The 27,649-nt window shown below is 46.9% G+C and overlaps 3 protein-coding genes across 15 annotated transcripts in view; all 3 read left to right on the top strand.

Annotated features, from left to right (window-relative positions):
• The window catches only part of LOC139374640 (catenin delta-1-like), a 49,347-nt gene extending 42,406 nt beyond the window's left edge, over window positions 1-6,941 (top strand). Inside the window, exons 22-25 of the mRNA XM_071115673.1 lie at window positions 4,133-4,180; window positions 4,271-4,353; window positions 5,617-5,671; window positions 6,364-6,941. Coding sequence (XP_070971774.1) covers window positions 4,133-4,180; window positions 4,271-4,353; window positions 5,617-5,671; window positions 6,364-6,425 — 248 coding nt within the window. The 3' untranslated portion in view covers window positions 6,426-6,941. The remainder of the gene's footprint in view (window positions 1-4,132; window positions 4,181-4,270; window positions 4,354-5,616; window positions 5,672-6,363) is intronic.
• A 16,620-nt stretch (window positions 6,942-23,561) lies between these two features.
• Window positions 23,562-24,718, top strand: LOC139374639 (mitochondrial import inner membrane translocase subunit Tim10). The gene is made up of 2 exons (XM_071115672.1): window positions 23,562-23,786; window positions 24,510-24,718. The coding sequence occupies exons 1-2, from the start codon at window positions 23,716-23,718 to the stop codon at window positions 24,700-24,702; spliced, it is 264 nt and encodes an 87-aa protein (XP_070971773.1). The 5' UTR covers window positions 23,562-23,715; the 3' UTR covers window positions 24,703-24,718.
• Window positions 24,719-25,952: 1,234 nt separating this feature from the next.
• Window positions 25,953-27,649, top strand: part of LOC139374638 (protein unc-93 homolog B1-like) — an 11,411-nt gene continuing 9,714 nt past the window's right edge. For 12 of the 13 annotated variants that reach the window (XR_011627713.1, XR_011627716.1, XR_011627711.1 and 9 more), the window contains exons 1-2: window positions 25,953-26,322; window positions 26,753-26,884. Coding sequence is in view for 2 of the 13 variants with exons in the window: in XM_071115671.1 (XP_070971772.1) it covers window positions 26,320-26,322; window positions 26,753-26,884 (135 nt within the window). In the remaining 11 variants the exon portion in view is untranslated. Of the gene's footprint in view, window positions 26,323-26,751; window positions 26,885-27,649 lie in introns of all 13 variants that reach the window. The other variant, XM_071115669.1, reaches the window with a different exon arrangement.

Raw genomic sequence — 27,649 nt, 5'->3', positions numbered from 1 at the left:
CTATAAACACCACCACACTATAAACACCACCACACTATAAACACCACCACACTATAAACACCACCACACCACCACACTATAAACACCACCACACTATAACCACCACCACCACACTATAACCACCACCACACTATAAACACCACCACACTATAACCACCACCACACTATAACCACCACCACACTATAACCACCACCACACTATAACCACCACCACACTATAACCACCACCACACTATAACCACCACCACACTATAACCACCACCACACTATAACCACCACCACACTATAACCACCACCACACTATAAACACCACCACACTATAACCACCACCACACTATAAACACCACCACACTATAAACACCACCACACCATAAACACCACCACACCACCACACTATAAACACCACCACACTATAACCACCACCACACTATAACCACCACCACACTATAACCACCACCACACTATAACCACCACCACACTATAACCACCACCACACTATAACCACCACCACACTATAACCACCACCACACTATAAACACCACCACACTATAACCACCACCACACTATAAACACCACCACACTATAAACACCACCACACTATAAACACCACCACACTATAAACACCACCACACTATAAACACCACCACACTATAACCAACCACCACACTATAACCACCACCACACTATAACCAACCACCACACTATAACCACCACCACACTATAAACACCACCACACTATAAACACCACCACCACACTATAAACACCACCACACCATAAACACCACCACACTATAAACACCACCACACTATAAACACCACCACACTATAAACACCACCACACTATAAACACCACCACACCACCACACTATAAACACCACCACACTATAAACACCACCACACTATAAACACCACCACACTATAAACACCACCACACTATAAACACCACCACACTATAACCACCACCACACTATAACCACCACCACACTATAACCACCACCACACCACCACACTATAACCACCACCACACTATAACCACCACCACACTATAACCACCACCACACTATAAACACCACCACACTATAACCACCACCACACTACAACCACCACCACACTATAACCACCACCACACTATAACCACCACCACACTATAACCACCACCACACTATAACCACCACCACACTATAAACACCACCACACTATAACCACCACCACACCACCACACTATAACCACCACCACACTATAACCACCACCACACTATAACCACCACCACACTATAACCACCACCACACTATAACCACCACCACACTATAACCACCACCACACTATAACCACCACCACACTATAACCACCACCACACTATAAACACCACCACACTATAAACACCACCACACTATAAACACCACCACACTATAAACACCACCACACCACCACACTATAAACACCACCACACTATAAACACCACCACACTATAAACACCACCACACTATAAACACCACCACACTATAAACACCACCACACTATAAACACCACCACACCACCACACTATAAACACCACCACACTATAACCACCACCACACTATAACCACCACCACACTATAACCACCACCACACTATAACCACCACCACACCACCACACTATAAACACCACCACACTATAACCACCACCACACTATAACCACCACCACACTATAAACACCACCACACTATAACCACCACCACACTATAACCACCACCACACTATAACCACCACCACACTATAACCACCACCACACTATAACCACCACCACACTATAACCACCACCACACTATAACCACCACCACACTATAACCACCACCACACTATAACCACCACCACACTATAACCACCACCACACTATAACCACCACCACACTATAAACACCACCACACTATAAACACCACCACACTATAAACACCACCACACTATAAACACCACCACACCATAAACACCACCACACCACCACACTATAAACACCACCACACTATAACCACCACCACACTATAACCACCACCACACTATAAACACCACCACACTATAACCACCACCACACTATAACCACCACCACACTATAACCACCACCACACTATAAACACCACCACACTATAACCACCACCACACTATAAACACCACCACACTATAACCAACCACCACACTATAACCACCACCACACTATAACCACCACCACACTATAAACACCACCACCACACTATAAACACCACCACACCATAAACACCACCACACTATAAACACCACCACACTATAAACACCACCACACTATAAACACCACCACACCACCACACTATAAACACCACCACACTATAAACACCACCACACTATAACCACCACCACACTATAAACACCACCACACTATAAACACCACCACACTATAAACACCACCACACTATAAACACCACCACACTATAACCACCACCACACTATAACCACCACCACACTATAACCACCACCACACCACCACACTATAAACACCACCACACTATAACCACCACCACACTATAACCACCACCACACTATAAACACCACCACACTATAAACACCACCACACTATAACCACCACCACACTATAACCACCACCACACTATAACCACCACCACACTATAACCACCACCACACTATAACCACCACCACACTATAACCACCACCACACTATAACCACCACCACACTATAACCACCACCACACCACCACACTATAACCACCACCACACTATAACCACCACCACACTATAACCACCACCACACTATAACCACCACCACACTATAACCACCACCACACTATAACCACCACCACACTATAACCACCACCACACTATAACCACCACCACACTATAACCACCACCACACTATAACCACCACCACACTATAAACACCACCACACTATAACCACCACCACACTATAAACACCACCACACTATAACCAACCACCACACTATAACCACCACCACACTATAACCACCACCACACTATAACCACCACCACACAATAAACACCACCACACCATAAACACCACCACACTATAAACACCACCACACTATAAACACCACCACACTATAAACACCACCACACTATAAACACCACCACACCACCACACTATAAACACCACCACACTATAAACACCACCACACTATAACCACCACCACACTATAAACACCACCACACTATAAACACCACCACACTATAAACACCACCACACTATAAACACCACCACACTATAACCACCACCACACTATAACCACCACCACACTATAACCACCACCACACCACCACACTATAAACACCACCACACTATAACCACCACCACACTATAACCACCACCACACTATAACCACCACCACACTATAAACACCACCACACTATAACCACCACCACACTATAACCACCACCACACTATAACCACCACCACACTATAACCACCACCACACTATAACCACCACCACACTATAACCACCACCACACTATAACCACCACCACACTATAAACCCACCACCACACTATAACCACCACCACACCACCACACTATAACCACCACCACACTATAACCACCACCACACTATAACCACCACCACACTATAACCACCACCACACTATAACCACCACCACACTATAACCACCACCACACTATAACCACCACCACCACACTATAACCACCACCACACTATAACCACCACCACACTATAACCACCACCACACTATAACCACCACCACACTATAACCACCACCGCACTATAAACACCACTGCACTATAAACACCACCACACCATAAACACCACCACACCACCACACTATAACCACCACCACACCACCACACTATAACCACCACCACACCATAAACACCACCACACTATAAACACCACCACACTATAACCACCACCACACTACCACCACCACACTATAACCACCACCACCACACTATAAACACCACCACACTATAACCACCACCACACTATAAACACCACCACACTATAACCACCACCACACTATAACCACTATAACCACCACCACCACACTATAACCACCACCACCACACTATAACCACCACCACACTATTACCTACACACTAGCTGTCTCTCATCCTGTGACTGTGTTTGTTTGTCAGGAGGAGGAGACAAGAGAGACATGATTCCACTAAATGATATGGGACCAGGTATGTCTGCACACACACACACACACACACACCAACACAGACGCACACGCCTAAACACACAGCTGTTAACAGGCCTTGGCTGTCTTCCAGATGCCTACTCCACACTGGACCAGAGGGGGAGGAAGAACACTCTGGACAGAACACTGGAGCCTGCTGACAAAGACACAGCACAGGTACACACACACAGAGCATGTTCTCGCATGTCTCACTAAATACTGTGGTTAGCTTCTTTTCTCACAAACGATTTCTCACTTAACTTCTGACACTAACCCACTTTATCAACACTTCTCTCTTCCCCTCTCTCTCTCTTATCTGGTTTTCATATTGTTCGTTCTGAACACACCCGTCTCTCTCTTTTTTTCTCTCACTCTGCTTCAACCCACCACCTTTCTTCCCTCTTCTCCCTCCCCGTTTTCTCTCTCCTGTCTTCCTTACCACCCTTTTCTTCCTCCCTGTTCCCCCTCCCTCCCCGTTCTTTTTCTCCCTCCCCGTTCTTTCTTTCTCCCTCCCCGTTCTTTCTCTCTCCCTCCCTCCCTCCCTCCCTCCCCGTTCTTTTCTCTCTCTCCCTCCCCGTTCTTTCTCTCCCTCCCTCCCTCCCTCCCCGTTCCCTTTCTTTCTCCCTCCCTCCCCCTCCCTCCCTCCCCGTTCTTTCTCTCTCCCTCCCTCCCTCCCTCCCCGTTCTTTCTCCCTCCCTCCCCGGTCTTTCTCCCTCCCTCCCCGTTCTTTCTCTCCCTCCCTCCCTCCCCGTTCTTTCTCTCCCTCCCTCCCTCCCCGTTCTTTCTCTCTCTCTCCCTCCCCGTTCTTTCTCTCTCCCTCCCTCCCTCCCTCCCCGTTCTTTCTCCCTCCCTCCCCGTTCTTTCTCTCTCCCTCCCTCCCTCCCTTTCTTTCTCCCTCCCTCCCCGTTCTTTCTTTCTCCCTCCCTCCCCGTTCTTTCTTTCTCCCTCCCTCCCTCCCGTTCTTTCTTTCTCCCTCCCTCCCTCCCTGTTCTTTCTTTCTCCCTCCCTCCCTCCCTGTTCTTTCTTTCTCCCTCCCTCCCTCCCTGTTCTTTCTTTCTCCCTCCCTCCCTCCCTCCCCGTTCTTTCTTTCTCCCTCCCTCCCTCCCCGTTCTTTCTTTCTCCCTCCCCGTTCTTTCTTTCTCCCTCCCCGTTCTTTCTTTCTCCCTCCCCGTTCTTTCTTTCTCCCCCTCCCCGTTCTTTTCTTTCTTTCACCCCTCCCCGTTCTTTCACCCCTCCCCGTTCTTTTCTTTCTTTCTCCCCCTCCCCGTTCTTTCACCCCTCCCCGTTCTTTCACCCCTCCCCGTTCTTTCACCCCTCCCCGTTCTTTCTCCCCTCCCCGTTCTTTCTCTCCCTCCCTCCCCGTTCTTTCTTTCTCCCCCACTCCCCGTTCTTTCTTTCTCCCCCTTTTCTCTTCCTCCCACCTTCTCTTCCCCCTCTCAGGGAGGGCTGTATGAGGAGAGGCGGGACTCTGTTCCTCTCATGGACTCTTATGACGGTTAGGCCACACCCCCCCACACACTGCATGTGAGCGCATGGTATGTGTGTCCACCGACTGAACACCTGCCTCTCACTAAACCGCATGGCCTAACTAACCTCTCTGTGTGTGTCCCCCATTGTATTGGTGTTTGTTTCTTGCTCCCTCTGCTGGTGATTTGTATATTTGATATAGTATGTTGTTGATCTTGTGTCTTGATGTTCGTTTGTTTCATGTCTGTATACATATGGAATTTTGTGTTTGATCTCTTTTCAAGCGTCTGTGTCATGTATTGATTGGTGATGTTTAGGCTGTGTGTGTGTCATGTATTGATTGGTGATGTTTAGGCTGTGTGTGTTCATGTTGTCTGTGTCATGTGTTGATTGGTAATGTTTAGGCTGTGTGTGTGTCATGTATTGATTGGTGATGTTTAGGCTGTGTGTGTTCATGTTGTCTGTGTCATGTATTGATTGGTGATGTTTAGGCTGTGACCGATATTGTCTTAACTAGCAGGTTCTGTGTCCTCTCAATCCTCTAAGTTTATACAGCTGGTTTATGAGTTGCACTCTTACTACAAATATTACACATGGTAGTAACCCTTCTCTCTGTGTCTCTGTGTCTCTGTCTCTCTGTGTCTCTGTCTCTCTGTCTCTCTCTCTGTCTCTCTCTCTCTTTCTCTCTCTCTCTGTGTGTGTGTCCTGGTCTTCCCACAGAGAAACTGATAGTGTGCATCACTAGAAGAGAGCAGCCTCTACCGGCCTACTGCCCCTGCTGAACCTCTGGACACTCACTGAGGGACCACTGACTCCACTAGAACTGGACTCTCTCCTTCTGTGTCTCTTTCTCTCTCTCTCTTTTTTTTCCTCTCTCCTCTCAATTTCTTAATCTTCTTTCCCTCTTATCTCTCTCGGGGTCTGTGACATAAGCCACTTGCATGACCTTCAGCCTTCCTCATCTCCCTAGCTCTCCCTCATTCCTCTATTTAGACTGTGACTTTTAGCCACTAAAGGAACACTATGGACTCCTGACATCCCTCTTCTACCTGTCGACACTACTATGACATAAGACCACTTCTAATTTAGTAACTCCTCCCACCACAGTGACACACTAACCCCCAACACTACACTAACTCCTCCCACCACAGTGACACACTAACCCCCGACACTACACTAACTCCTCCCACCACAATAGGGACAGTTGTGACTTCATCTGGGAACTGGGAACGTTCACCACCACAGTAACAAAGCTAATCAAAAGGGAACTGTTGGAATGGGATTCAAACTGTAACTGACAAACCCCTTTTTTTACTGGAATGGTTCAAACTGTAACTGAACTTAAACTGACAAACTGGAATGGTTCAAACTGTAACTGAACTTAAACTGACAACCCCCTTTTTTTACTGGAATGGTTCAAACTGTAACTGAACTTAAACTGACAACCCCCTTTTTTTACTGGAATGGTTCAAACTGCATTTCTACAAGTGATTGTGAAGATTTCCAGTCAAGGTTTTTTTTTCTTCTTGTGATAACTAATTACCACTAAACTTCTGTTTCCCAACAAAGAATCAATGTTTGTTGATCTACTGCCGGTGTTGCTTTGGTCTTTGTTTGAGGTGTGATTGCTGAGTTGTGGTTCTGACTACAGTGATGAACACGTGCCAAGCTACACACCACTATTGCAGTAACTTTCTACTACAGAGTATTTCTGAACACTACTTCTCTTCTCAGAGCCATCTGTTGTGATGTTCTAGTGTATATGACATCATTGGGTGATGTCAGACAGGCACTGGTGTGCCATTGGGCAGTGTTGTGGGAAAGTAAGTAGCTTGACGACCACTTTTAACATTTTACACATGGGTCTTGCGTCACAGAACATTCTTGATCGTCTGTTCTGCAGATTATATTTCTATGATTTTCAGCCATGTATAATAGACCAGTGAACCGTTTCGGCTCTATTCAATACATTTCTATCTGTGTGGCTCTTTAGCGTCATTGTTATACCCCCTTTCTCAACTCGCTCTGGTTCTAATGGTTCTCCTGAAGCTATGGGAGAAACCACAGATTTGATTGTTGATCCAGTGACTGCATTTCTTTCAATCTGCAAATCTCTATATATATGAATGTGTAAATATGTGATCGCCTTCAACTACGTCTGTGTGGCTCATGGCTAACTGGAGTGCCTCGTTCGTTGGTGTTTTTAAGGTGGGATGGGGGTTTTCCCTGGGGGTATCATTCACTAGCAGCAACATTCCAGAACATTGAATCCAAATGGAATGTATAGAACAGTTTTTTTTGTTGTGTTCCGCATAATAACACAATGGAATGTATAGAGTTGATATGATTGATGCTCTGCATATGGAACAGAGAGAACCATTCTAGTGCCATACGTTCCACGTCAGACTGGGGTGTTCCAGCCTACTGAACCTACGCCTGGGTGTCCATCTACCCTGCTGGACTGGCTGGTGTCCATGGAGACCACAGAACACTAAGAGGGGAGAGGACACATTTAGCTGGTTGTTTCCCCCCAGACAGAGTTCCTTTAGTACCGTAGATGACATTATTATTCTCAGTGCAGAGTAAGATGTAGATATTTTCTCAGTAGATTAAAGCACTAGCGGTAAAAGCGTTTCTTGGTTCCTTTGATTATTTTCATGCCAATCCAACACTACAAATGGTCAGTCTCAGAAAAATGTAAATGAGTTGCCTTGTAACCAGATAGTCCTAGAATGAGATGATCTAGAACTGATACAAGAAATGATGTGGGAGTGGAATCCAATGGGAAAGTGGGACTAAAGAGGGGCGGAGCATAAAATTAAATTAGCAAGATTTGTATAAGTGCAAAGACCTGATTTTGATTCTAGTTGCTATTTAAAAAATAAATAAAATAAAAAGCAAATTTAACTATATATAGAAGATAAATATTTGTTAATTTTACTGGTTTTATGTATTGTTTTTATATTTTATGATTTGGGTTTATTCGTCTTGCAGGTTGTGGGTGAACGCATATGCAATCAGGTTTATTTTTGAATTGAGAAACATTTATGGTTTATATATTTTAATTATAGAGAAAACAAGCAAAACACAATGTAAAATCAATTTTACATTCCAAATGGTCCCATATTCCCAATATAGTACACTACTAAATGGCCTGATATGGCTCTGGGTGAAAGTAGTTAACTATATAGGGGACAGGGGGACATTTAGGAGACAGTCCAACTCTCAATTTCTGTCAACAGTTTATTATTGGAACGCTGATCTAAAATGTGATTCTGGATGAAAACCTTAATCTCTTCTTCTATGCCTTGGCTCTTAATGTTGCACATTTCTCTCATGAATGGAATATGTAACAAGCAATACTGTTTATAATAAATAAAATAAAAAGTGCTTTTTTCAATACTGGCCTTGACTTTTTTTTTCTCTCCAGCTCTGTGTGTGATTTGAGAAATGCATGTGTTGCAGTAAATGTTAGTAGTTCTCCCTGTACAGTTGTACTCTTCATAAACACACATCAATCATACGGTGTCATGCAGTGTTGAGACGCTGAAATCAATGGGTGAAGTAACGCACGCCTCTGATTGGCTAAAGTCAACAATACTTTTCAACATTGAACTGAAGATTTCAACAGGTTTGCTCTTGATCAGATCAAATGGCTCTTCCGCTGAGTGCGGAACAACAGACGTTGATAATCAACGACGAGCCGAAATGACCCCATGATTCGAATGTGCAGGCTTGGCTTTTCCCACGTTAACTACGCATGAACACGCACGATCGCCCCTCGCGATTTTGACGTTGAAGAGAACTCCTTTCTGAAGTGTGACGTCAGTCCGTGAATTTGACCACGTTGTGGGAATATGTCAACATTAACTATTTGAAACAAATTGGTTGGCGAAATTCAGATTTTTGAGAAAGCAAGTCACTAGAAAAGAAAAAGCTGGCATCGAAAAGGTAAGCATGTGCATTAGCTAGCCGTCCAGCTAACACATTTAGCTAACGTCACCAGACTTTCTTCGTTTCTAGTTCCCCGGCACGAGTGTGCTGAAAAGTATACATATTAAACTAATTACATAGAAAGCTGTACCGCAGTTGTTTGAGAACGAAATTAATGTGCACTAATGCAACACATTAACATGTGTTTTTGATTGTAGGCCTATTGTCAGTGTGTCTTTTAAGTGGAGGTCGCCCACAACACGCTTTGAATTGCATGGCTCTTGCAAGCGTTCCAACGGAACAAGCGGTCTTTTCTAGCAAAAGCACTGACTAACAAGTGATACGAATAGCTGAACTTCTTTTATTCTAGTCATGAAACAAATGTGTTAACTAATACATGACAAAAGAGTACCAAATGTAAAGTACTAGCCACTCACCCCGGTGGTGTGTATTTATGGAGGCCAAGGGAAGCCAGGATTACCCAAGATTTTTTTTTACATTTTCGTATTTCTGTGTTTCATAATTGTCCTTCAATTCGCAAGAGGCTGAATGGATATCACAGGAGAAAGCATCCGAGCGAGCGAAACAGCGCCCCTTTGTCTCTCTACGTGCAGGCCATCTATCTGATGCTGTCTGGTCCAAACAAGTATGACATTGTTGCTGCCCGTAGCATCTCACAACCAACTTCACACCTTGTCTTTTCAGCCCAGTCTTCTCCAAGCACAACATTTTGAGACAATGAATGAAAATCCGGTTTTACCATTGTTTCACTTCGTCAAATGCTGTATACCGTCAGAACGATCTGCAGTCATTTAAATCTCTCCCCCATTTTCCCTACATCCCTTTATATCCTCTAAACCCCACAACTCTATCCCCCTCTCCGTGCTACCCACTGCCTCCCCCCTTCTCCCCACATCCATTTGTCCTCTGTCTCCTCTACCACTCTATCCCCCCTCTCCATTCTACCCAATACCCCCTCCCCCAACCCACCCCTCCCTCTCAGGGTGGAGGCCAAGAAGAGGAGGATGTGGAGGTACCGTCTGCCTGGCTTTGAGTTGAGGCTCCTGGAGGAACTACAGAGACAGAAGCACAACAGTCTCTACTGTGATACCCTGTTACAGACTGATGGTGAGGGAGGAGGGGAGTGATGGAGAGACTGCAGTCTACTGTGATAACCTGTTATAGACTGATGGTGACGGAGGAGGGGAGTGATGGAGAGACTGCAGTCTACTGTGATAACCTGTTATAGACTGATGGTGACGGAGGAGGGGAGTGATGGAGAGACTGCAGTCTACTGTGATAACCTGTTACAGACTGATGGTGAGGGAGGAAGGGAGTGATGGAGAGACTGCAGTCTACTGTGATAACCTGTTACAGACTGATGGTGAGGGAGGAGGGGAGTGATGGAGAGACTGCAGTCTACTGTGATACCCTGTTACAGACTGATGGTGAGGGAGGAGGGGAGTGATGGAGAGACTGCAGTCTACTGTGATACCCTGTTACAGACTGATGGTGAGGGAGGAGGGGAGTGATGGAGAGACTGCAGTCTACTGTGATAACTTGTTACAGACTGATGGTGAGGGAGGAGGGGAGTGATGGAGAGACTGCAGTCTACTGTGATAACCTGTTACAGACTGATGGGGAGGGAGGAGGGGAGTGATGGAGAGACCAGTCTACTGTGATACCCTGCTACAGACTGATGGTGAGGGAGGAGGGGAGTGATGGAGAGACTGCAGTCTACTGTGATAACCTGTTACAGACTGAGGGAGGAGAGAGAGGGGGGGGGGGGTGGAATCAATCAGAGCATATGAGCAGAGATGAGAGGTTGGAAATCCTGCTCATCTCTCATGTTGCTCAGCGCTCCATGTCCTTTCCTACTGCTCATCTCTCATGTTGCTCAGCGCTCCATGTCCTTTCCTACTGCTCATCTCTCATGTTGCTCAGTGCTCCATGTCCTTTCCTACTGCTCATCTCTCATGTTGCTCAGCGCTCCATGTCCTTTCCTACTGCTCATCTCTCATGTTGCTCAGTGCTCCATGTCCTTTCCTACTGCTCATCTCTCATGAACGCTCAGCGCTCCATGTCCTTTCCTACTGCTCATCTCTCATGTTGCTCAGTGCTCCAGTGCTCCATGTCCTTTCCTACTGCTCACCTCTCATGTTGCTCAGCGCTCCATGTCCTTTCCTACCGCTCAGCTAAAAACCACTCCGCTCTCACAGGAGAAAAACAAACTGCTGCTCCAAATTCGTTCCATTCGTTAAAATCACAATTTAACCAACATCCATCTATTGTTGTGACTATCTGGACCTACCTATTGGTTTTTACGAATTGAAACCAAACCATATGGATTTAAATGAAAAGTATTTGAATAAACATTTCTAATAGGCTACATGTCATATAAACACTCTAAATAGGTCAGGAGTCAGACCGGGAGCCTAAGAAGGAACGGAGATGAATGAATTAGGGCTATATTATTATTTCAAGGCAATAGGCTACATAGAAATACACTGTGAAGCATTTGCGAGTGTGACACAATAGGCTGGTATGGACATAAAGAATTTAAACAACATTTTGTTGTATTAAGTAATTATAGTCTATAAATTGTTGCATATCGGCTGTGAATTACTGAGAATTAAATACAAATGAAATGATAAATGACTTATTACAGCCTTTTGAAAATGTTGAGTTTGGCCAGTTTGTGTCTTCAGGCCCATGTGATGGTGGTTTCAGGCCCATGTGATGGTGGCTTCAGGCCCATGTGATGGTGGCTTCAGGCCCATGTGATGGTGGTTTCAGGCCCATGTGATGGTGGTTTCAGGCCCATGTGATGGTGGTTTCAGGCCCATGTGATGGTGGCTTCAGGCCCATGTGATGGTGGTTTCAGGCCCATGTGATGGTGCCTGGAGAGCAGACCAGCAGTGGAGAACATCCTCTCCACACTTGCAGAGCCACTGGGGATGATAAACACCTGTTTGGCCACTCTTGCCAGGCTGGGCAGGGTTGTTTTATACATTTTTCTATATGTAGGCCTAAAGGTTTTTAGACAAAATAACGCAATCAAAATGGAAAGTTCTTTGAACGTGGGGATATACAAGGCCTATTTGGCCAAAATCAGTTATGGCCTATTGTATAGATAATAGAACGAAAATGAACTAAACTTTTAGGAGATGTCAAATCAAACTTTATTTGTCACATGCGCTGAATACAAGTGTAGACCTTACCGTGAAATGCTTACTTACAAGCCCTTACCCAACAGTGATTTGTAGTTTTATAAATACTTCACTACAGTGACACACTTAATTAGATACCCACTTTCTGTTAGCATGTGCACATAGTAAGTACCCCATCATGCTTTTGGGATATGTGTCTTTTCAGATTCCACAATGATTCTTTAGTTGTGGACAGAACGTCATCCCTCTCTTGCTCTTGGTCCTCAATCTTTGTAAGTCACCTTGATTTGGCACCTGTGTGTTTGATCAGTTTCTTTATGACAATATTTAGAGAACTTCATGACAGTAGCTAAAGCTTAGGGACTATAGCAGCACACAAGTAGACTACAGATGCATGCTGGGCCGGGCATGAGCTGGTGAAGTGAGCACTACTGGAGAGAAAGTGGAGCTCACATACTCTGGAATCAATGGAACGGTGTCAGACACATGGAAACCACATTGGAGTCCATTCCATTCCAGTCATTAAAATTAGCCTGTCCTCCTATAGCTCCTCCCACCAGCCTCCACTGGTCTCTACTGTGATACCCTGCTATAGACTGATGGTGAGAGGGGGAGGGAGGGAGGGAGGGACAGTAATGATATGATGTAAAGTAACCAAATGATTGATGTAAGTTAGGGAGACGTAATGAGGTTTAGATTGAGGATAGTAAATAAATGGATCAATCAAATCCAACTGCCATTCTTCCTCTCCTTCCACATGCCCTTATTTCACACCTAAACCCCAGTAGGCCTTCATCACATTTCCTAACCTGCATTATAAATGTAGCTAATGATGTCACATTTCTCTCTTCCCACAGGATTGTCAGTCCCGGCCCACAGCTGCATCCTGGCTGCCCTGAGCCCCTACCTGTCCAATGCCCTGTCCAACCAGTCATCCCCCCTCCCGGCTGGGCAGAGATGGCCACTCAAGCTCCAGGCTGTGAAGGCCCAGACCCTGCTGAAGCTGGTGGATCTCCTGTACTCCGGAGAGCTGGAGGGAGAGGGCACCATGGAACAAGAAGAGGTTATGGCCGCTGCCTGTAAGCTGGGCATAGGCCGCTTGGTGGAGGGGTGGAAGGACCGGGGGAAGGAGGGAGAGGGGGAGGAGGAGAGGAGGTGCAGTCTCAGAGACGTGGGGGTGCAGACGGAGGGAGGAGAGACACAGGTGGGGGTGTTGGTGGAGACGGGGACACAGACTGTGGACTGTAATGGAGGTATTTACATGACTTTCCCCAGTCCTCTCCCTGATGCTCTCCCTACACCCTCACCTCCACCCCTCCTACTAGTCCAGAGCAGCAGTGAAGGCCAGCAGCACACAACTCACACGGCACCCCCTTCCCTGAGTCCCCAGATTATGACCCCCACTTCACACCCCAGTTCCACCCCACCCAGCGTCAAAGCAACGGTCAACTGTGGAACAGCTCCCTTTAGAACCCACCCTCGGACCTCCGAACCGGAGGTCACAAACCTCTCATCGTCCTCTGGTGTCCTGAGCGGTGACATGGTTGCCCCGAGTGACGATTCAGACCACCCCACGACACCCCGGGAGGAGAGTGCCGTCCCAGAATGCTCTGTGGCGGAGAACAGCGTGACGGAGAGGAGGATGGAGAAGAAGAGGGAGCAGCAGCTGACATCACACACTGGGAGAGCAGAGGAAGGAGGAACAGGGGAGTGTCTGGAGAAGAGAGGTATGAGGGGATGACAGTTATTTTACACATCCTTTGGGGTTTCTAGTTATTTTCTGAATCTCATATTTAGCATGTTGTTTATTTGTATCTGTGTCATGTACTGTAAAGTGTGTTGCCGTGTATAACTGCACTGTAAATAAGATGTGATGTGATTGTGAGGTGTGGTTGGGAGGAAGTGGCTGACCGGACAGAGGCTGGAGGACACTCAGATCTCCATCAAGGTCAAGCTGAGGAGGAGGACCAGGGGACAGGTAGGTGGGGTGTCCAAAATGGCACCCGATTCTCTAAATAGTGCCCTAGTTTTGACCTGGGCCCTGGTGAAAAGTAGTGCACTGTGTAGTGAATAGGGTGGATGTTGAGTTTTTCTTTGCTAATGTGTGCCTCTGCTTGCTGTCTGGAGTCCAGGCCGGGTTAATGTAAAACCCCTTATTCTCACTCTTTTGATCTAAAAACTGCTTTATCAATACATTTGATTGATTAACAGCTGTGGGAGCTGGTCAGTGGGCAGGAGACGGACGGAAGCATCTCACCTGGTCAGGGGCAGGAGACGGACGGAAGCATCTCACCTGGTCAGGGGCAGGAGAGGGACGGAACCATCTCACCCGGTCAGAGGCAGGAGAGGGACGGAACCATCTCGCCCGGTCAGAGGCAGGAGAGGGACGGAACCATCTCGCCCGGTCAGAGGCAGGAGAGGGACGGAACCATCTCGCCCGGTCAGAGGCAGGAGAGGGACAGAACCATCTCACCCGGTCAGAGGCAGGAGAGGGACAGAACCATCTCACCTGGTCAGAGGCAGGAGAGGGACGGAACCATCTCACCCGGTCAGAGGCAGGAGAGGGACAGAACCATCTCACCTAGTCAGAGGCAGGAGAGGGACGGAACCATCTCGCCTGGTCAGAGGCAGGAGAGGGACGGAACCATCTCACCTGGTCAGAGGCAGGAGAGGGACGGAACCATCTCACCTGGTCAGAGGCAGGAGAGGGACGGAACCATCTCACCTGGTCAGAGGCAGGAGAGGGACAGAACCATCTCACCTAGTCAGAGGCAGGAGAGGGACGGAACCATCTCACCTGGTCAGAGGCAGGAGAGGGACGGAACCATCTCACCTGGTCAGAGGCAGGAGAGGGACGGAACCATCTCGCCTGGTCAGAGGCAGGAGAGGGACGGAACCATCTCACCTGGTCAGAGGCAGGAGAGGGACGGAACCATCTCACCTGGTCGGAGGCAGTTGGTCCTCGCTGCTCTGAAGAAGGTGAGTGACACAGTAACGATGAAACTGTTCTAATACTCCCAATGCCATTCTAACTGATTGTTGTCAGTCAGCAAAGTAAGAGATTCATTTGAGGGCTACATTTTCACTCTAGAACATTTTTGCCCATTAGTTTTGATACAGTGAATAGCCATTACCATGTTAGGAAGCCATCGAGGGGTTTCTGAATACCCTGTCCATTATTCAAGTTCATCTGAGCTGTCAAAACAGCAGCACAACAGTTCAAATATATATTTCCTAAACATGACTTTTGAAACCCTGTTCAGATGAAACCCTGCTGAAGACAGAATAGGTGTGTAAACGTTAGTATATAAATGTAATGGAGCCATGTGGTTTATCTTCTCTAAGTGTTCTAAAATGTCTCCTTTTATTCTGTCACGGCAGGAAACGCATGATCGCATGAGGACAAGACAACTACCACGCCAGCCTCTCCCCCCGCCCCAGTCCCCAGCCCTCCCCCGGTGCTCTCCCCTCGACACAGCTTTCCTCACCCCTCCACCCCGATCCCGCCCCCACCCCACCTCCAAAACCACCACCGCCCAGTCAACCTCCCTCAAACACTGCAGCTCCACCCATCATCTGACTCCACACCCAGCACATGAACCACAGCTCGCCTTGCCCCAGCCTCCGGTACCTTCATTTATTTGAGGATAAAAAATAAAAAAACACAATTCAACCACACATTTGAAAATGATCCAGGTTAACACAAAAATGTTTAACAACATATATCCGTTGTGGTCCTCTTGTTTTGGCCGGCAGGTAGAGGATTCAGACGAGCAGATTGAGAAGATGCTGGAAGACATCATGATGGGGTTGAACATACTGCCCCCTGTGGTTCTGGATAGGGACTGCGACCAACGGCACCATCTCCAAAGCCACGACAGACCGTCGGCCTGCTCCTGCTCGCATCCCGTCCACGCAAGGCACAGCGCCGTTGGCTCGGCTTCTCGTTGCGTGTGTTCCCATGGCTACGCGACAGGAAGTGATGATGCGTCGTCAACTGAAACAGGTATGTTTTGTAACCTTTCGGTTACTGGCCTAGCGCTCTTAACCCTAGGCTGCCTGCTGCCTTGAATCTGAAACAGGCTCCTTGTTAACTATGTTGTAAGGCTTTCTAGCGACTTAGGTCAGTGTTTCCCAAATCCAGTCCTCCAGTACCCCCAGCAGCCCAACTCCAGTCCTCCAGTACCCCCAGCAGGCCAACTCCGGTCCTCCAGTACCCCCAACAACACACATTTGTGTTGAAGCCCCAGACAAAAACGCCTGATTCAACTTGTCAAGGGCTTGATGATTAGTTGACAAGTAGAAGCAGGTTTGCTGTTGGGGGTACTGTAGGACCAGAGTTGGGCTGTTGGGGGTACTGTAGGACCAGAGTTGGGCTGTTGGGGGTACTGTAGGACCAGAGTTGGGCTGTTGGGGGTACTGTAGGACCAGAGTTGGGCTGTTGGGGGTACTGTAGGACCAGAGTTGGGCTGTTGGGGGTACTGTAGGACCAGAGTTGGGCTGTTGGGGGTACTGTAGGACCAGAGTTGGGCTGTTGGGGGTACTGGAGGACCAGAGTTGGGCTGTTGGGGGTACTGGAGAACCAGAGTTGGGCTGTTGGGGGTACTGGAGGACCAGAGTTGGGCTGTTGGGGGTACTGGAGGACCAGAGTTGAGAAACACTGTCTTAGTCTATGTATGATCAGTCATGTACATTTTAAATGCTTGCCCTTCCTCAATTTCTCACAGCATTGCTTGCACTTATCTCACGTGTCATCCATTACAATAGATTGATATTAGCACCCACACTTAGCTACCACCAGGCTGACCTCTATCTCTCTGTCTTTCTCTCTCAAGCCTTCTACTCCATCACCTCCTCCCATTTCGTCACCACGACAACCTCCTGCACCGTCACCCCTGACCTTTACCTGGACCCACAACCTCTGACCCCTCACCAATGTTCCACCTATCACCCCTCCACCCCCCTCTCTCATCCTCACCCCCACTTCTCCTGTAATGATTACTCCTCTGACTGGGCCTCCTATTGTTCAGGTGTCCAGTGCTCCTCTGAGAACGCCAAGAACCACCAGGAACTCCTGAGCCGGTTCCAGAACTCTCAAAACCAGGAACTCCAGAACCGGAACTCCAAGAGCCTGGTGGTTGGATGTGGTGGAGGCAGCAGCATCATGCCAGTCCACTCAGGCTCTTCACCAAGGCCTCCCCACCAGTCCCTTCCTCAGAGCCAGGCCTCTCTACTTTACGCAGGGGAAGAGGACCGAGATCCAGGGTTCTGGAAGGGTTCTGCCCAAACGGGCGTTCCGTCGACATACAGAGACCATGTTTGTAATCTGTCCTCTGCGGATTGTCTGTCGTCCAATGGAGACACTACTCCAAGTCAAGTGAATGGAGACACTACTCCAAGTCAAGTGAATGGAGAGACCATCCCAAGTCATATGAATAGAGAGGCCATTCCAAGTCAGAGTCCGAGTCAGGCCAGTACGAATCAGGAAGTTCCACAAGAAGAGGAACCTTCGGTCACCCCCGGTTTCCTACCGCCCTCTGAAACTGATGCTTCTGAACCACAACATCCAGCATGCCCACCAGATGCCTCTCCCTGGAGAGGACTACATTTCCCAGAACTCCTTTCACTGCTGTCTCCAGGAAGCGAAACCCAGCCTTCCCAATCTCCTCCTCCACATTGGGAAGAGCTACGCCTGCCAAAATGTCTCTCACCCTTAAATTCACCGGAACCCTTACCCCCACCATCTCCGGCGAAACCCTTCCTTAAATCCCCATTCCGGCATCCTGTAACTCCATTCCATAGAATCCCTCAGCTGTCAAAGCTACCACCTTGGCTCTGCTGCACTCCGAGAAGACTACAGTTTCCACTGAGCTCCATGATCCACTCTCCACCCTCCCCAGGAAATCTATGTGAATCTAAAAAATGCCTTGGGCTGCCGTGGGAATCCAACAACAACTCCGAGCAGATAACTGATGGTCAATACAAGGCTAGCATTAGCAACAACTCTGAGCAGATAACTGATGGTCAATACAAGGCTAGCATTAGCAACAACTCTGAGCAGATAACTGATGGTCAATACAAGGCTAGCATTAGCAACAACTCCGAGCAGATGACTGATGGTCAATACAAGGCTAGCATTAGCAACAATGCAAGGCTGACCGGAAAAGAGGACGAGGAGGAGAGGAAAAGGAAGAAGGTCGCTACCACCACTACGGGGCGAAGGCTTGAGAAAGCAAAGGCGAAGAGAAGAGAGGGAGATGAAACCTGGAAGCCCCACAGTAACAGGAAGAGAATCCGTGTGAGGAGAAAGGAGGGTTTGGAGCCGGAGCAGGGGCGAAGGACTGAGACACCAAAAGCAAAGACAGAGAGGAGACAGGAGGATGAAACCTGGAGTCAACACAGGAAGAGAATCCGTGTGAGGAGAAAGGAGGGTTTGGAGCCGGAGCAGGGGCGAAGGACTGAGACACCAAAAGCAAAGACAGAGAGGAGACAGGAGGATGAAACCTGGAGTCAACACAGGAAGAGAATCCGTGTGAGGAGAAAGGAGGGTTTGAAAGCGGAGCAGGAACAATCAGAGGACAGTGAGACCCCAGAGCCTCCTCGGAAAAAGAGGAAACGCAACGTCTCTACAAAGATAGAAGATAGTCCTTTAGTGAGGACTGAAAGGGTGAAACTCAACGACAGAATGAAGACTGAGAACGGACAAGTGAAAATAAGCCTCTGCTCTGTCAGTCTGTCAACCAACAATGTCTTAGCGAGAGAAAGATTAGGACGGTACCTTTCCAACACCTCCACAAAGTCTTTGTCCAGCCTTGGGGAGGAAGCCAACCCACCTCCAGAAGGAACAAAGGTGCTGGGAAGGGAAACGGGGAACCCAGTAAGGGTGCTCCGAGCTAGGGATCGAGATGTGAAATGCCCTCCTAACGTTTGGACCGCAGCCGGGAGCTGCTCCCCAGTAAAACTTCACCAAGAAGACAAGCAGTCCAACATGTCTTCTGAAACTCCCAGTCCCTCCTCCTCCGGGTTTCAAGCTCTGGCCAAAGCAGTTGGACTGCTCCAAATCCCACCAACACCACCCACGAAACGGAAACGTGGTAGACCCCCCCGTAAGATGCGACCAGGAAAAAAACAGGTTTCCCAGGCTGGTGGTTTATTCCCCACCAGTGCCATGACAACGGGCATCCATGACGCGGAAGCTGTAGAGCACAAAAAGGAAAGAGGAGAAGGAGAACCGCAGGGAAAGGAAAGAGGAGAACCGCGGGGAAAGGAAAGAGGAGGAGGAGAACCGCAGGGAAAGGAAAGAGGAGAACCGCGGGGAAAGGAAAGAGGAGGAGGAGGAGAACCGCAGGGAAAGGAAAGAGGAGGAGGAGAACCGCAGGGAAAGGAAAGAGGAGGAGGAGAACTGCAGAGAAAGAAAAGAGGAGAACCGCGGGGAAAGGAAAGAGAAGGAGAACCGCATAGAACGAAAATAGAAGCAGAACCTCAGAAAAATAAAAAAGTAAAAGGAGTACCCCAGAGAAAGAAAAGAGAAGAACTGCTGAGAAAGAAAAATGGGAGAGAACCGCAGGGAAAGGAGAAAGGAGGAGGAGAACCACAGGGAAAGGAGAAAGGAGAAGGAGAACCACAGGGAAAGGAGAAAGGAGGAGAACCTCAGGGAAAGGAGAAAGTAGGAGAACCTCATGGAAAGGAGAAAGGAGGAGGAGAACCACAGGGAAAGGAGAAAGGAGGAGAACCACAGGTAAAGGAAAAAGGAGGAGACCCACAGGTAAAGGAGAACGGAGGAGGGGAACCACAGGGAAAGGACGACAAGCGAAAGAAGTGCAGGAAAAGGGTGAGGCTCAGGGAGGGACATGGCAAAGGAGAGAGAGCAGAGTTGTTCCAGAGACTACCTGTGCTGTCTAAATCTAAAACAGTTGCTCAAAAGCCTAGCTCGCTGACAACTTCCCCCAGTACCCATGAAGAGCAAGTTCCTTCCAACTGTTCAGGGATTGGAACCGGAACCATTCTGCAACCCCCGCCGTCGGGTCAGCCACAGAACTCCAGTCCAAAAAGATCTGGAGAGACCGAATCAGACAGAGACCCATTGAGACCCCCTGCTGTCAAGCGGACCCCCTCCAAGGGTCGGGCACCCACTGTGTGTCTCAAGAAGTTCCAAGAACTCCTGAAGCACAGGCACCAAAAGACGAGGAAGTCCACCAAAAGCAAGGAGACCAAAGAAAGTGAAACTGAAGTTCAGAAACAAAGTGAAAGAAAATTATTGAAACCCAACGAAAGTGACAATTGTCAAAATGAATCAAGACTGATGAACAAAAACATAAGTTCCTCCCAGTCTCTAGAAAGAGAGTCGGCCATTAGACCAACCGTTGATAATGACGATCAGACCAACCGAACAGAGAGCGACCATCCAGAGGAAAAAGATGGAGGACACGACAGCAGCACTTGTGGACAGGAGACGGAGTATCAAGATCTCATCTACAAAGAGACTGAAAGAGAAAACGTTGAGGATGGAGAACATTTTGAGAACAGAGAAAACGTTTTAGACGGGGAAAACGTGGATGCGTCAGGAGACTTTTTCAAACTCCAAGAGGAGCTGGCTACCTTGTCAGTTTTATCGATGACAAGGACAAAGGAAATGGTGGATCCTCATCGGAGCGACAAAGGCAACAAGGAAGGAAGATATCTGGTTTCCAAGGAGAACAGAGAGAGGGAAACAGACTCGTCTACAGAGACAAACAAGAAGACCGAAAAGGGAAAAGGATCCGTGGTGGAGGCGTATAGGAGAAGTGTGATCATCCAAGAAGTGGAGGAGAAAATGGAGGATGGGTATTTGGAGATGGAGATCTCCAGCGAGGAGTTGGACGTGGTTGATGAGGTCCAGCAGACGTTGGTCTACACCGGGGCTGAGGAAGTGAGTGGTGAAGAGGAGGAGATAGATGTAGAGGAGATGGGTCCATCGATGTATCCTGATGCAGGTAAATCAATTTGAACCTGAATTATTTTTCAATTTTGAGGGAGATTTTGAAGTGGATTTAACAGGTGACATCAATAAGGGATCATAGCTTTCACCTGGATTCACCTGGTCAGTCTGTCATGGAAAGAGCAGGTGTTCCTAATGTTTTGTACACTCAGTGTAGTAGTAGATTGCTACTGGCAGTTGCTTTTCATATTTTAATCTAGTTTGAGCCTAAATAGTCTCAATTATGTTACCTCTTTTAAATGTTTACGATGGGTTTCTTTATTCGTAGCTTGGCAGGAGGTTCCCGGCGCCAGAGAAGTGGACCAAGCGAGTTCCACCATGGCCAGCTTCAGAGGCATCACCCACAACCACATCCACCTCCCTCAGAAAATCAAAATGGCGACCGCTGCCCCCGAGATGGCAGACGTGAGTATTCCGACCCCTCTGGAGGCAGAGCCTTTCACGCTGACATCACGAAGGGTCACCACGGGGTCAACAGGAAGCTGGGAGCCAGAGGAGGAAGAGGACGTGGAGGTGGACGTTCTTGAGTGGTCGCCGGATGTGCGACCAAGAGTGTGGGGAGTGGGACTTGAGCAAGGCGTCACAGAACTGACCGAGGAAGAAGAGATAGACGTGATGGGAGAGGAAACGGACTGAGTAAGTGGGATGGTGTACTCTTAGGGACGTGTTAATTTAGAATCCAGTAAAAAATAATTGGAGAACGCAAGTGTGTATTCTTCAACAGAAAGGCTAGCTTTACATTTGTGTGTTCTTCATTGGAAACGTTTGTTATTTGCAACAGATTCTAAACAGTGTGTTCTTGAGAAGAAAGGCTACCGTTCCTAAGCAACCTCCCCGCTCCTCCTCTCCACACTGTTAACTATCGGAGCAGCCCCAACCTTCCACACTGACTTGATGAGACTAACTCACAAAATGAGGGTCTCGCTATATAAAAAAAACAACCTTTGTTGATTGTGATTTTGTTGTTTCTGTTGTAACTGTTCTTCGGCAGAATGCCTTATGAGCCCTAGACTAGAGACTCGGCAAACGCAGCTACTCTTTTGTTACATTTCAGGGCCTGTAATTGACAGCTTTTCAGAGGACGAGTGCAGATCTAGGATCAGTTTTTCCTTTCAAGTCATAATGAGTAACAGGGCCTACTCTGAGACGCTGGTGTTCATGCTGGTTATTTTTATACCTTCAGAATCAGTCAGTGTCCAATCAGAAGCACTTAAATATGTTTACATCTGCCACTTTTGACAAGTTCTTTATTTGTAGCTTCATTGTTTGTATAACTTTGTAAATTAGAAAGAAGGCCTGTCATTTAAATATAATAATTGTGTTGTATTAAAATGGCTTTATTGACCACAGCTGTCTAATAGATTTGTTTTCCCAAGCACAGTCATTTTGTATTTGCTTAAACCTAGCTATTGAAGTAAACATTTAACTTTGCCTACTATGCTCAATGTTTGTACTCATGCTCAATGTTTGCTCACATTCAATTACAATTTTCTAGCCTCCCAGTCAAGCAATCTGTGTTCTAACAAAAAGGAGTTTGTTTGATGTTCTGTTGGGGCCATAATGAGAATGGACTGTCACTTGCTGTCTAGGAGGCCTAGTCCCAATACTTTAACAATGCATCCTTACTTTCTACCTCCCTTGAAGAATTGCTCACTGAACATGGCAGGATAAGTAGGGTTCTTGTAAATAGTTTACAGCAATCTTTTCTTATCAGATTTATTGTGTCAATCATGACGTAAAAGTGAAGGATCAAGGATGCATTTGACAAATATTAAAAACTCCCATTGATTTGACAGCTGTTTGAATGGTTTGAATGCGCATCTTTATTGACAGCGGAAGTGGTTCTTGAGAGGGAAGGAACAACACACGTGTATTCCTCAATCTGAAGGTTAAATAAGCCGGTGATCGGGTGTGTTTGTTGGCTGCTGAGAGTGGTCGTTTGGACGGTTCGATTTTGGAGAGAGTACGGTCTGGAGCGGACACAACGCAGACATGGACCCAGAGAAAGCACAGCAACTGGCGGCGGAACTAGAAGTGGAAATGATGGCTGATATGTACAATCGGTAAGACTGGCTAACTAGCAATGGAATGTTAGCTAGCCAGTTAACGTCCTTTCTCCACTGAAATGCTAGAATGTGCTAATTACAGTGTAACACGCTGCATTTGCATGTAGCTAGCCAGCTAATTTTGACTGTCGTCTTTAGCTTTTTGGTGGTGAGATAAAAGCATCATGTTAGATGGATTCTCAGGCTAGCTATTTAGCTTTATAGCGTTAGCTAGCTGTCGTGCTACTGAACGTCAGACAAAATTAATCGATTTAGAATAGTGTACTATTGTATAACGCACACACTCGACTACATTGCTGTACATGCATAAGCAAAAACAACGGGAAGACCATCCCTAGTTAGCTAGCTAAGTAAGTCATGTTATTTAGAGCTCATTCAAATGGAACTGATTTAGCTAGCTAGTTATATTGCCAACTAGGAGTGCACACATTGACTTTTCATAACATAATCAGAATGAAGAGTTCTATGACCTTGCACATACATGGAGATTTTGATTTCTCGCATCCTGTCTCCTCTCCTCCTCAAAACATCAGAGGGAAGCGAGGAGAGCACTGGAGGAGATCTCATCCCAATGCTCTCCTGACATTCCTCTCTCCTCTCTTGCCTTCTGAGGTTTTGACAATGAAAAAAGGAAAAGACACTTGAGATACAGCCCTCATCTTTATCGTAATCTACAAGGTCTTAACGCCCTCTTCTTTCTCTCCATCTTCCTCCTCGCAGGATGACCAACGCGTGCCACAGGAAGTGCGTGCCCCCCCACTACAAGGAGGCAGAGCTGTCTAAAGGGGAGGCGGTCTGTCTGGACCGCTGTGTGGCCAAGTACCTGGATCTACACGAGAGGCTGGGCCGCAAGCTCACCGAGCTCTCCGTTCAGGACGAGGAGATGATGAGGAAGAACGCTATTGGACAATAATATATATATATATATATATATATATATATATATATATATATTTTTAGGGAAGGATGGGGGTGGGTTAGTGCTAGGGTTACCATGCTTTCTGTGCGGAGGGATAGAGAGAGGGAGCGATAGGGTAGGATGGAGCGATGGGGTGGGTTTAATAAACGTATGGCTCTTATGGAGGGGATGGAGTTGCCGTCCAGAGTGGGTTGGGTGTGTTTAAAGAGCAAGATGCTTGAAAGGAAGGTTTGTGATTACGGTGTGGAGCGGAAATTGGGATGGATGAAGCCTGTTTTGTGTGAACAGTGGTTGTACTTGTGGTTTGAGCCAAGATCTTTTTTTTTTACCACAGCAAAGACACTAATGTGCATAGTTAACTGTTTTCTGTTCAGCCAATCAGTGCTCTCTCAGCATTGTGTGTGTAGCCCTTTTTAGTTATGTGGGCGTGTCAGAAGTGATGATGAATTGAGAAATCCCCCAATAATGTTTAACAAAATGCTTTCATTGTTCCATAGTGCAGTATTCTTCAAGCCAAACCATTAGGAGATGCTCCTTTCTGCTCTAGCCCTGGACTAATACACCTGTCTCAACTGATGAAGGACACCCGTTGGGCTCATATCAGTGTCTCGGAGTAGGAGTGCTGATAGGCTTTATGAGTACGGGCCCTTGTCCCGTAGGAATAGATGGAGACACTGCTGTAGTCAAAACGAGGACCATGCCTATCTGACTGTCATTTCTTTACATTTTGATCAGTCTCAGTTTGTTCATTTGGCTTTGTATTTTCTTCATGTTGAAACTGTGCTAATGTTGTACAAAGTTTTCTTTTGTGACATTTTAAAAACCTTTTTTTGTTTTAAATCTGAATAAATATTGTTATAGTATATATTTTAGTTTTTAGTTATACATTCTACACTGTAGTTTCTTCACAGTAATACAATAACACTGTACTTATAATTATGTTCCAAATGGCACCCTTTTTCCTATGTAGTGCACTATTTTTGACCAGAGCACACTGGTCCTTGGTCAGAAGTAGTGCACTATATAGGGAATAGGGTACCGTTTGGGATGTATTAGCCTTATTCAATGTTAAACATTGCAGGAAAATAAGGTGTTCAATCTCAAACATGTTTACTTAGTAGACTTGTATGACGTTTCCCTCAGTTTCTTGAAAGCTCCCTCCCATTGCAAATAAAATCAACTGTCAATTTCAAGGGTCATATTGACTTTACAACACACAAGCGCAGTCAATCCACTGCACGTTGCTTTTTCAGATGGAACCTACATTTCGTAGGACGATGTATACCATGCGCATCGCGTACATATAACTAAATACAATTTAAAACGAAATATATTCTGTCGCTTTAATCTAATACAACGTGCAACTAAAAATGCTCTGTAGCTTTAAGACGAACATGGATAGGATTAAAAAGAGGAAGTGAGCACACAGCGGAGTTTCGTTTCCCTAATGAAAGTTTTAATTTGGGATCTGCGCTTTAACACGAGAAAGGAGAAGCGCAAGTACAGTAGTACGAAACGGGGATACCAAGAAAGAATACGCAGTTTTATTCGTGCACATGACAATACAATAGCCCTGAAGGGCGACAGAACGACGCCGATCCTGACATAATAATGGTGAGTGTATTGCATCTTTGAATTGAATCGCGCAACCGCGTATTTTATACGACATTGATTTAAAGGTTTGTTTTCATAAATATTTATATATTCAAGTTAGAAGTATTGTCCGCCATTGTAGATGGTCACTATTTAAAATGGTGTTCTTTTGGTCACACTGTTTTAGAAGTCAAAACGTTTTAATGCAATCTAATTATCAACTTATATGTATTCTTTGATAATGGAATAATAGTTGTATTTCTTTGGTCTTTGAATGATTGATCATGAAGCAGCAAGCCACTGTGCTCAACTCAACCATATTCCCCCATGGTTAAAACGTCATTTTTAAACGTTTATTACACCGTACTTCATTAGTAGTCTATTTTAATTGAAGTGTGAAAAGAAATTCAATCTTCATGTGCTTACTGCTGTTCTCTGTATCGTCCGACAGATGGCGGAGGCCGATGCGGAAGAGAACGTGTACCGCGAGGCTGTGGCGGAGTCGCCTGTTGCGCCCCCTAATGGCGACATTAACATTGACGACCTGTTACCCGACGGTCCTCAGGGGAATATTCAAGGACAGGTGTTGTGTGAAAAAAAACATGAAAATACAATGTTTTTTCAACTTTGCTACCGATGTTTACAATGCAATATCCTGCGATTTTTAAGGAGCATTACACACAATGCTAGTGTGCTCTCTTGTCTTATTAGTTATTCTCTGAAATGATTAAAAATGAAATTATAAAAAAATATAACTACAACACTAACAACCCTGTATTTCCCCCCCTTCACCTCTCTCTCCCCCTCCCTTCACCTCTCTCTCCCCCTCCCTTCACCTCTCTCTCCCCCTCCCTTCACCTCTCTCTCTCCCCCTCCCCCACTCTCTCTCCCTTCACATCTCTCCCCGCCTCCCTTCACCTCTCTCTCTCCCCCTCCCTTCACCTCTCTCTATCTCCCCCTCCCCCACTCCCTCTCCCTTCACCTCTCTCTCCCCCTCCCTTCACCTCTCTCTCTCCCCCTCCCTTCACCTCTCTCTCTCCCCTTCCCCCACTCCCTCTCCCTTCACCTCTCTCTCCCCCTCCCTTCACCTCTCTCTCTCCCTCCCCCACTCCCTCTCCCTTCACCTCTCTCTCACCTGTCCCCCCTCTCCCCCTCCCTTCACCTCTCTCTCCCCCTCCCCTGTACCCCCTCTCCCTCTCCCTTCACCCCTCCCCCTCACACTCTCCCCCTCCCTTCACCTCTCTCCCTCTTCCCTCCCCTGTTCCCCCTCTCCCCTTTACCTGTCTCTCTTTCCCTCTCCCCCTTCCTTCACCTCTCTCTCTCCCTCCCCCTCCCCTGTCCCCCCTCT

The sequence above is a fragment of the Oncorhynchus clarkii genome, chromosome 19, assembly GCF_045791955.1.
Source record: "Oncorhynchus clarkii lewisi isolate Uvic-CL-2024 chromosome 19, UVic_Ocla_1.0, whole genome shotgun sequence".
Taxonomy (NCBI): Eukaryota; Metazoa; Chordata; class Actinopteri; order Salmoniformes; family Salmonidae; genus Oncorhynchus; species Oncorhynchus clarkii.
This window is presented reverse-complemented; position numbering and strand designations above follow the sequence as displayed.

Bases quoted from the DNA above. Each gene is read 5' to 3' on its own strand.
- LOC139374639 (XM_071115672.1), top strand. From the start codon at position 23,716: ATGGACCCAGAGAAAGCACAGCAACTGGCGGCGGAACTAGAAGTGGAA. The intron at 23,787-24,509 runs GTAAGACTGGCT...TCCTCCTCGCAG, and splicing joins ATGGCTGATATGTACAATCG to GATGACCAACGCGTGCCACA.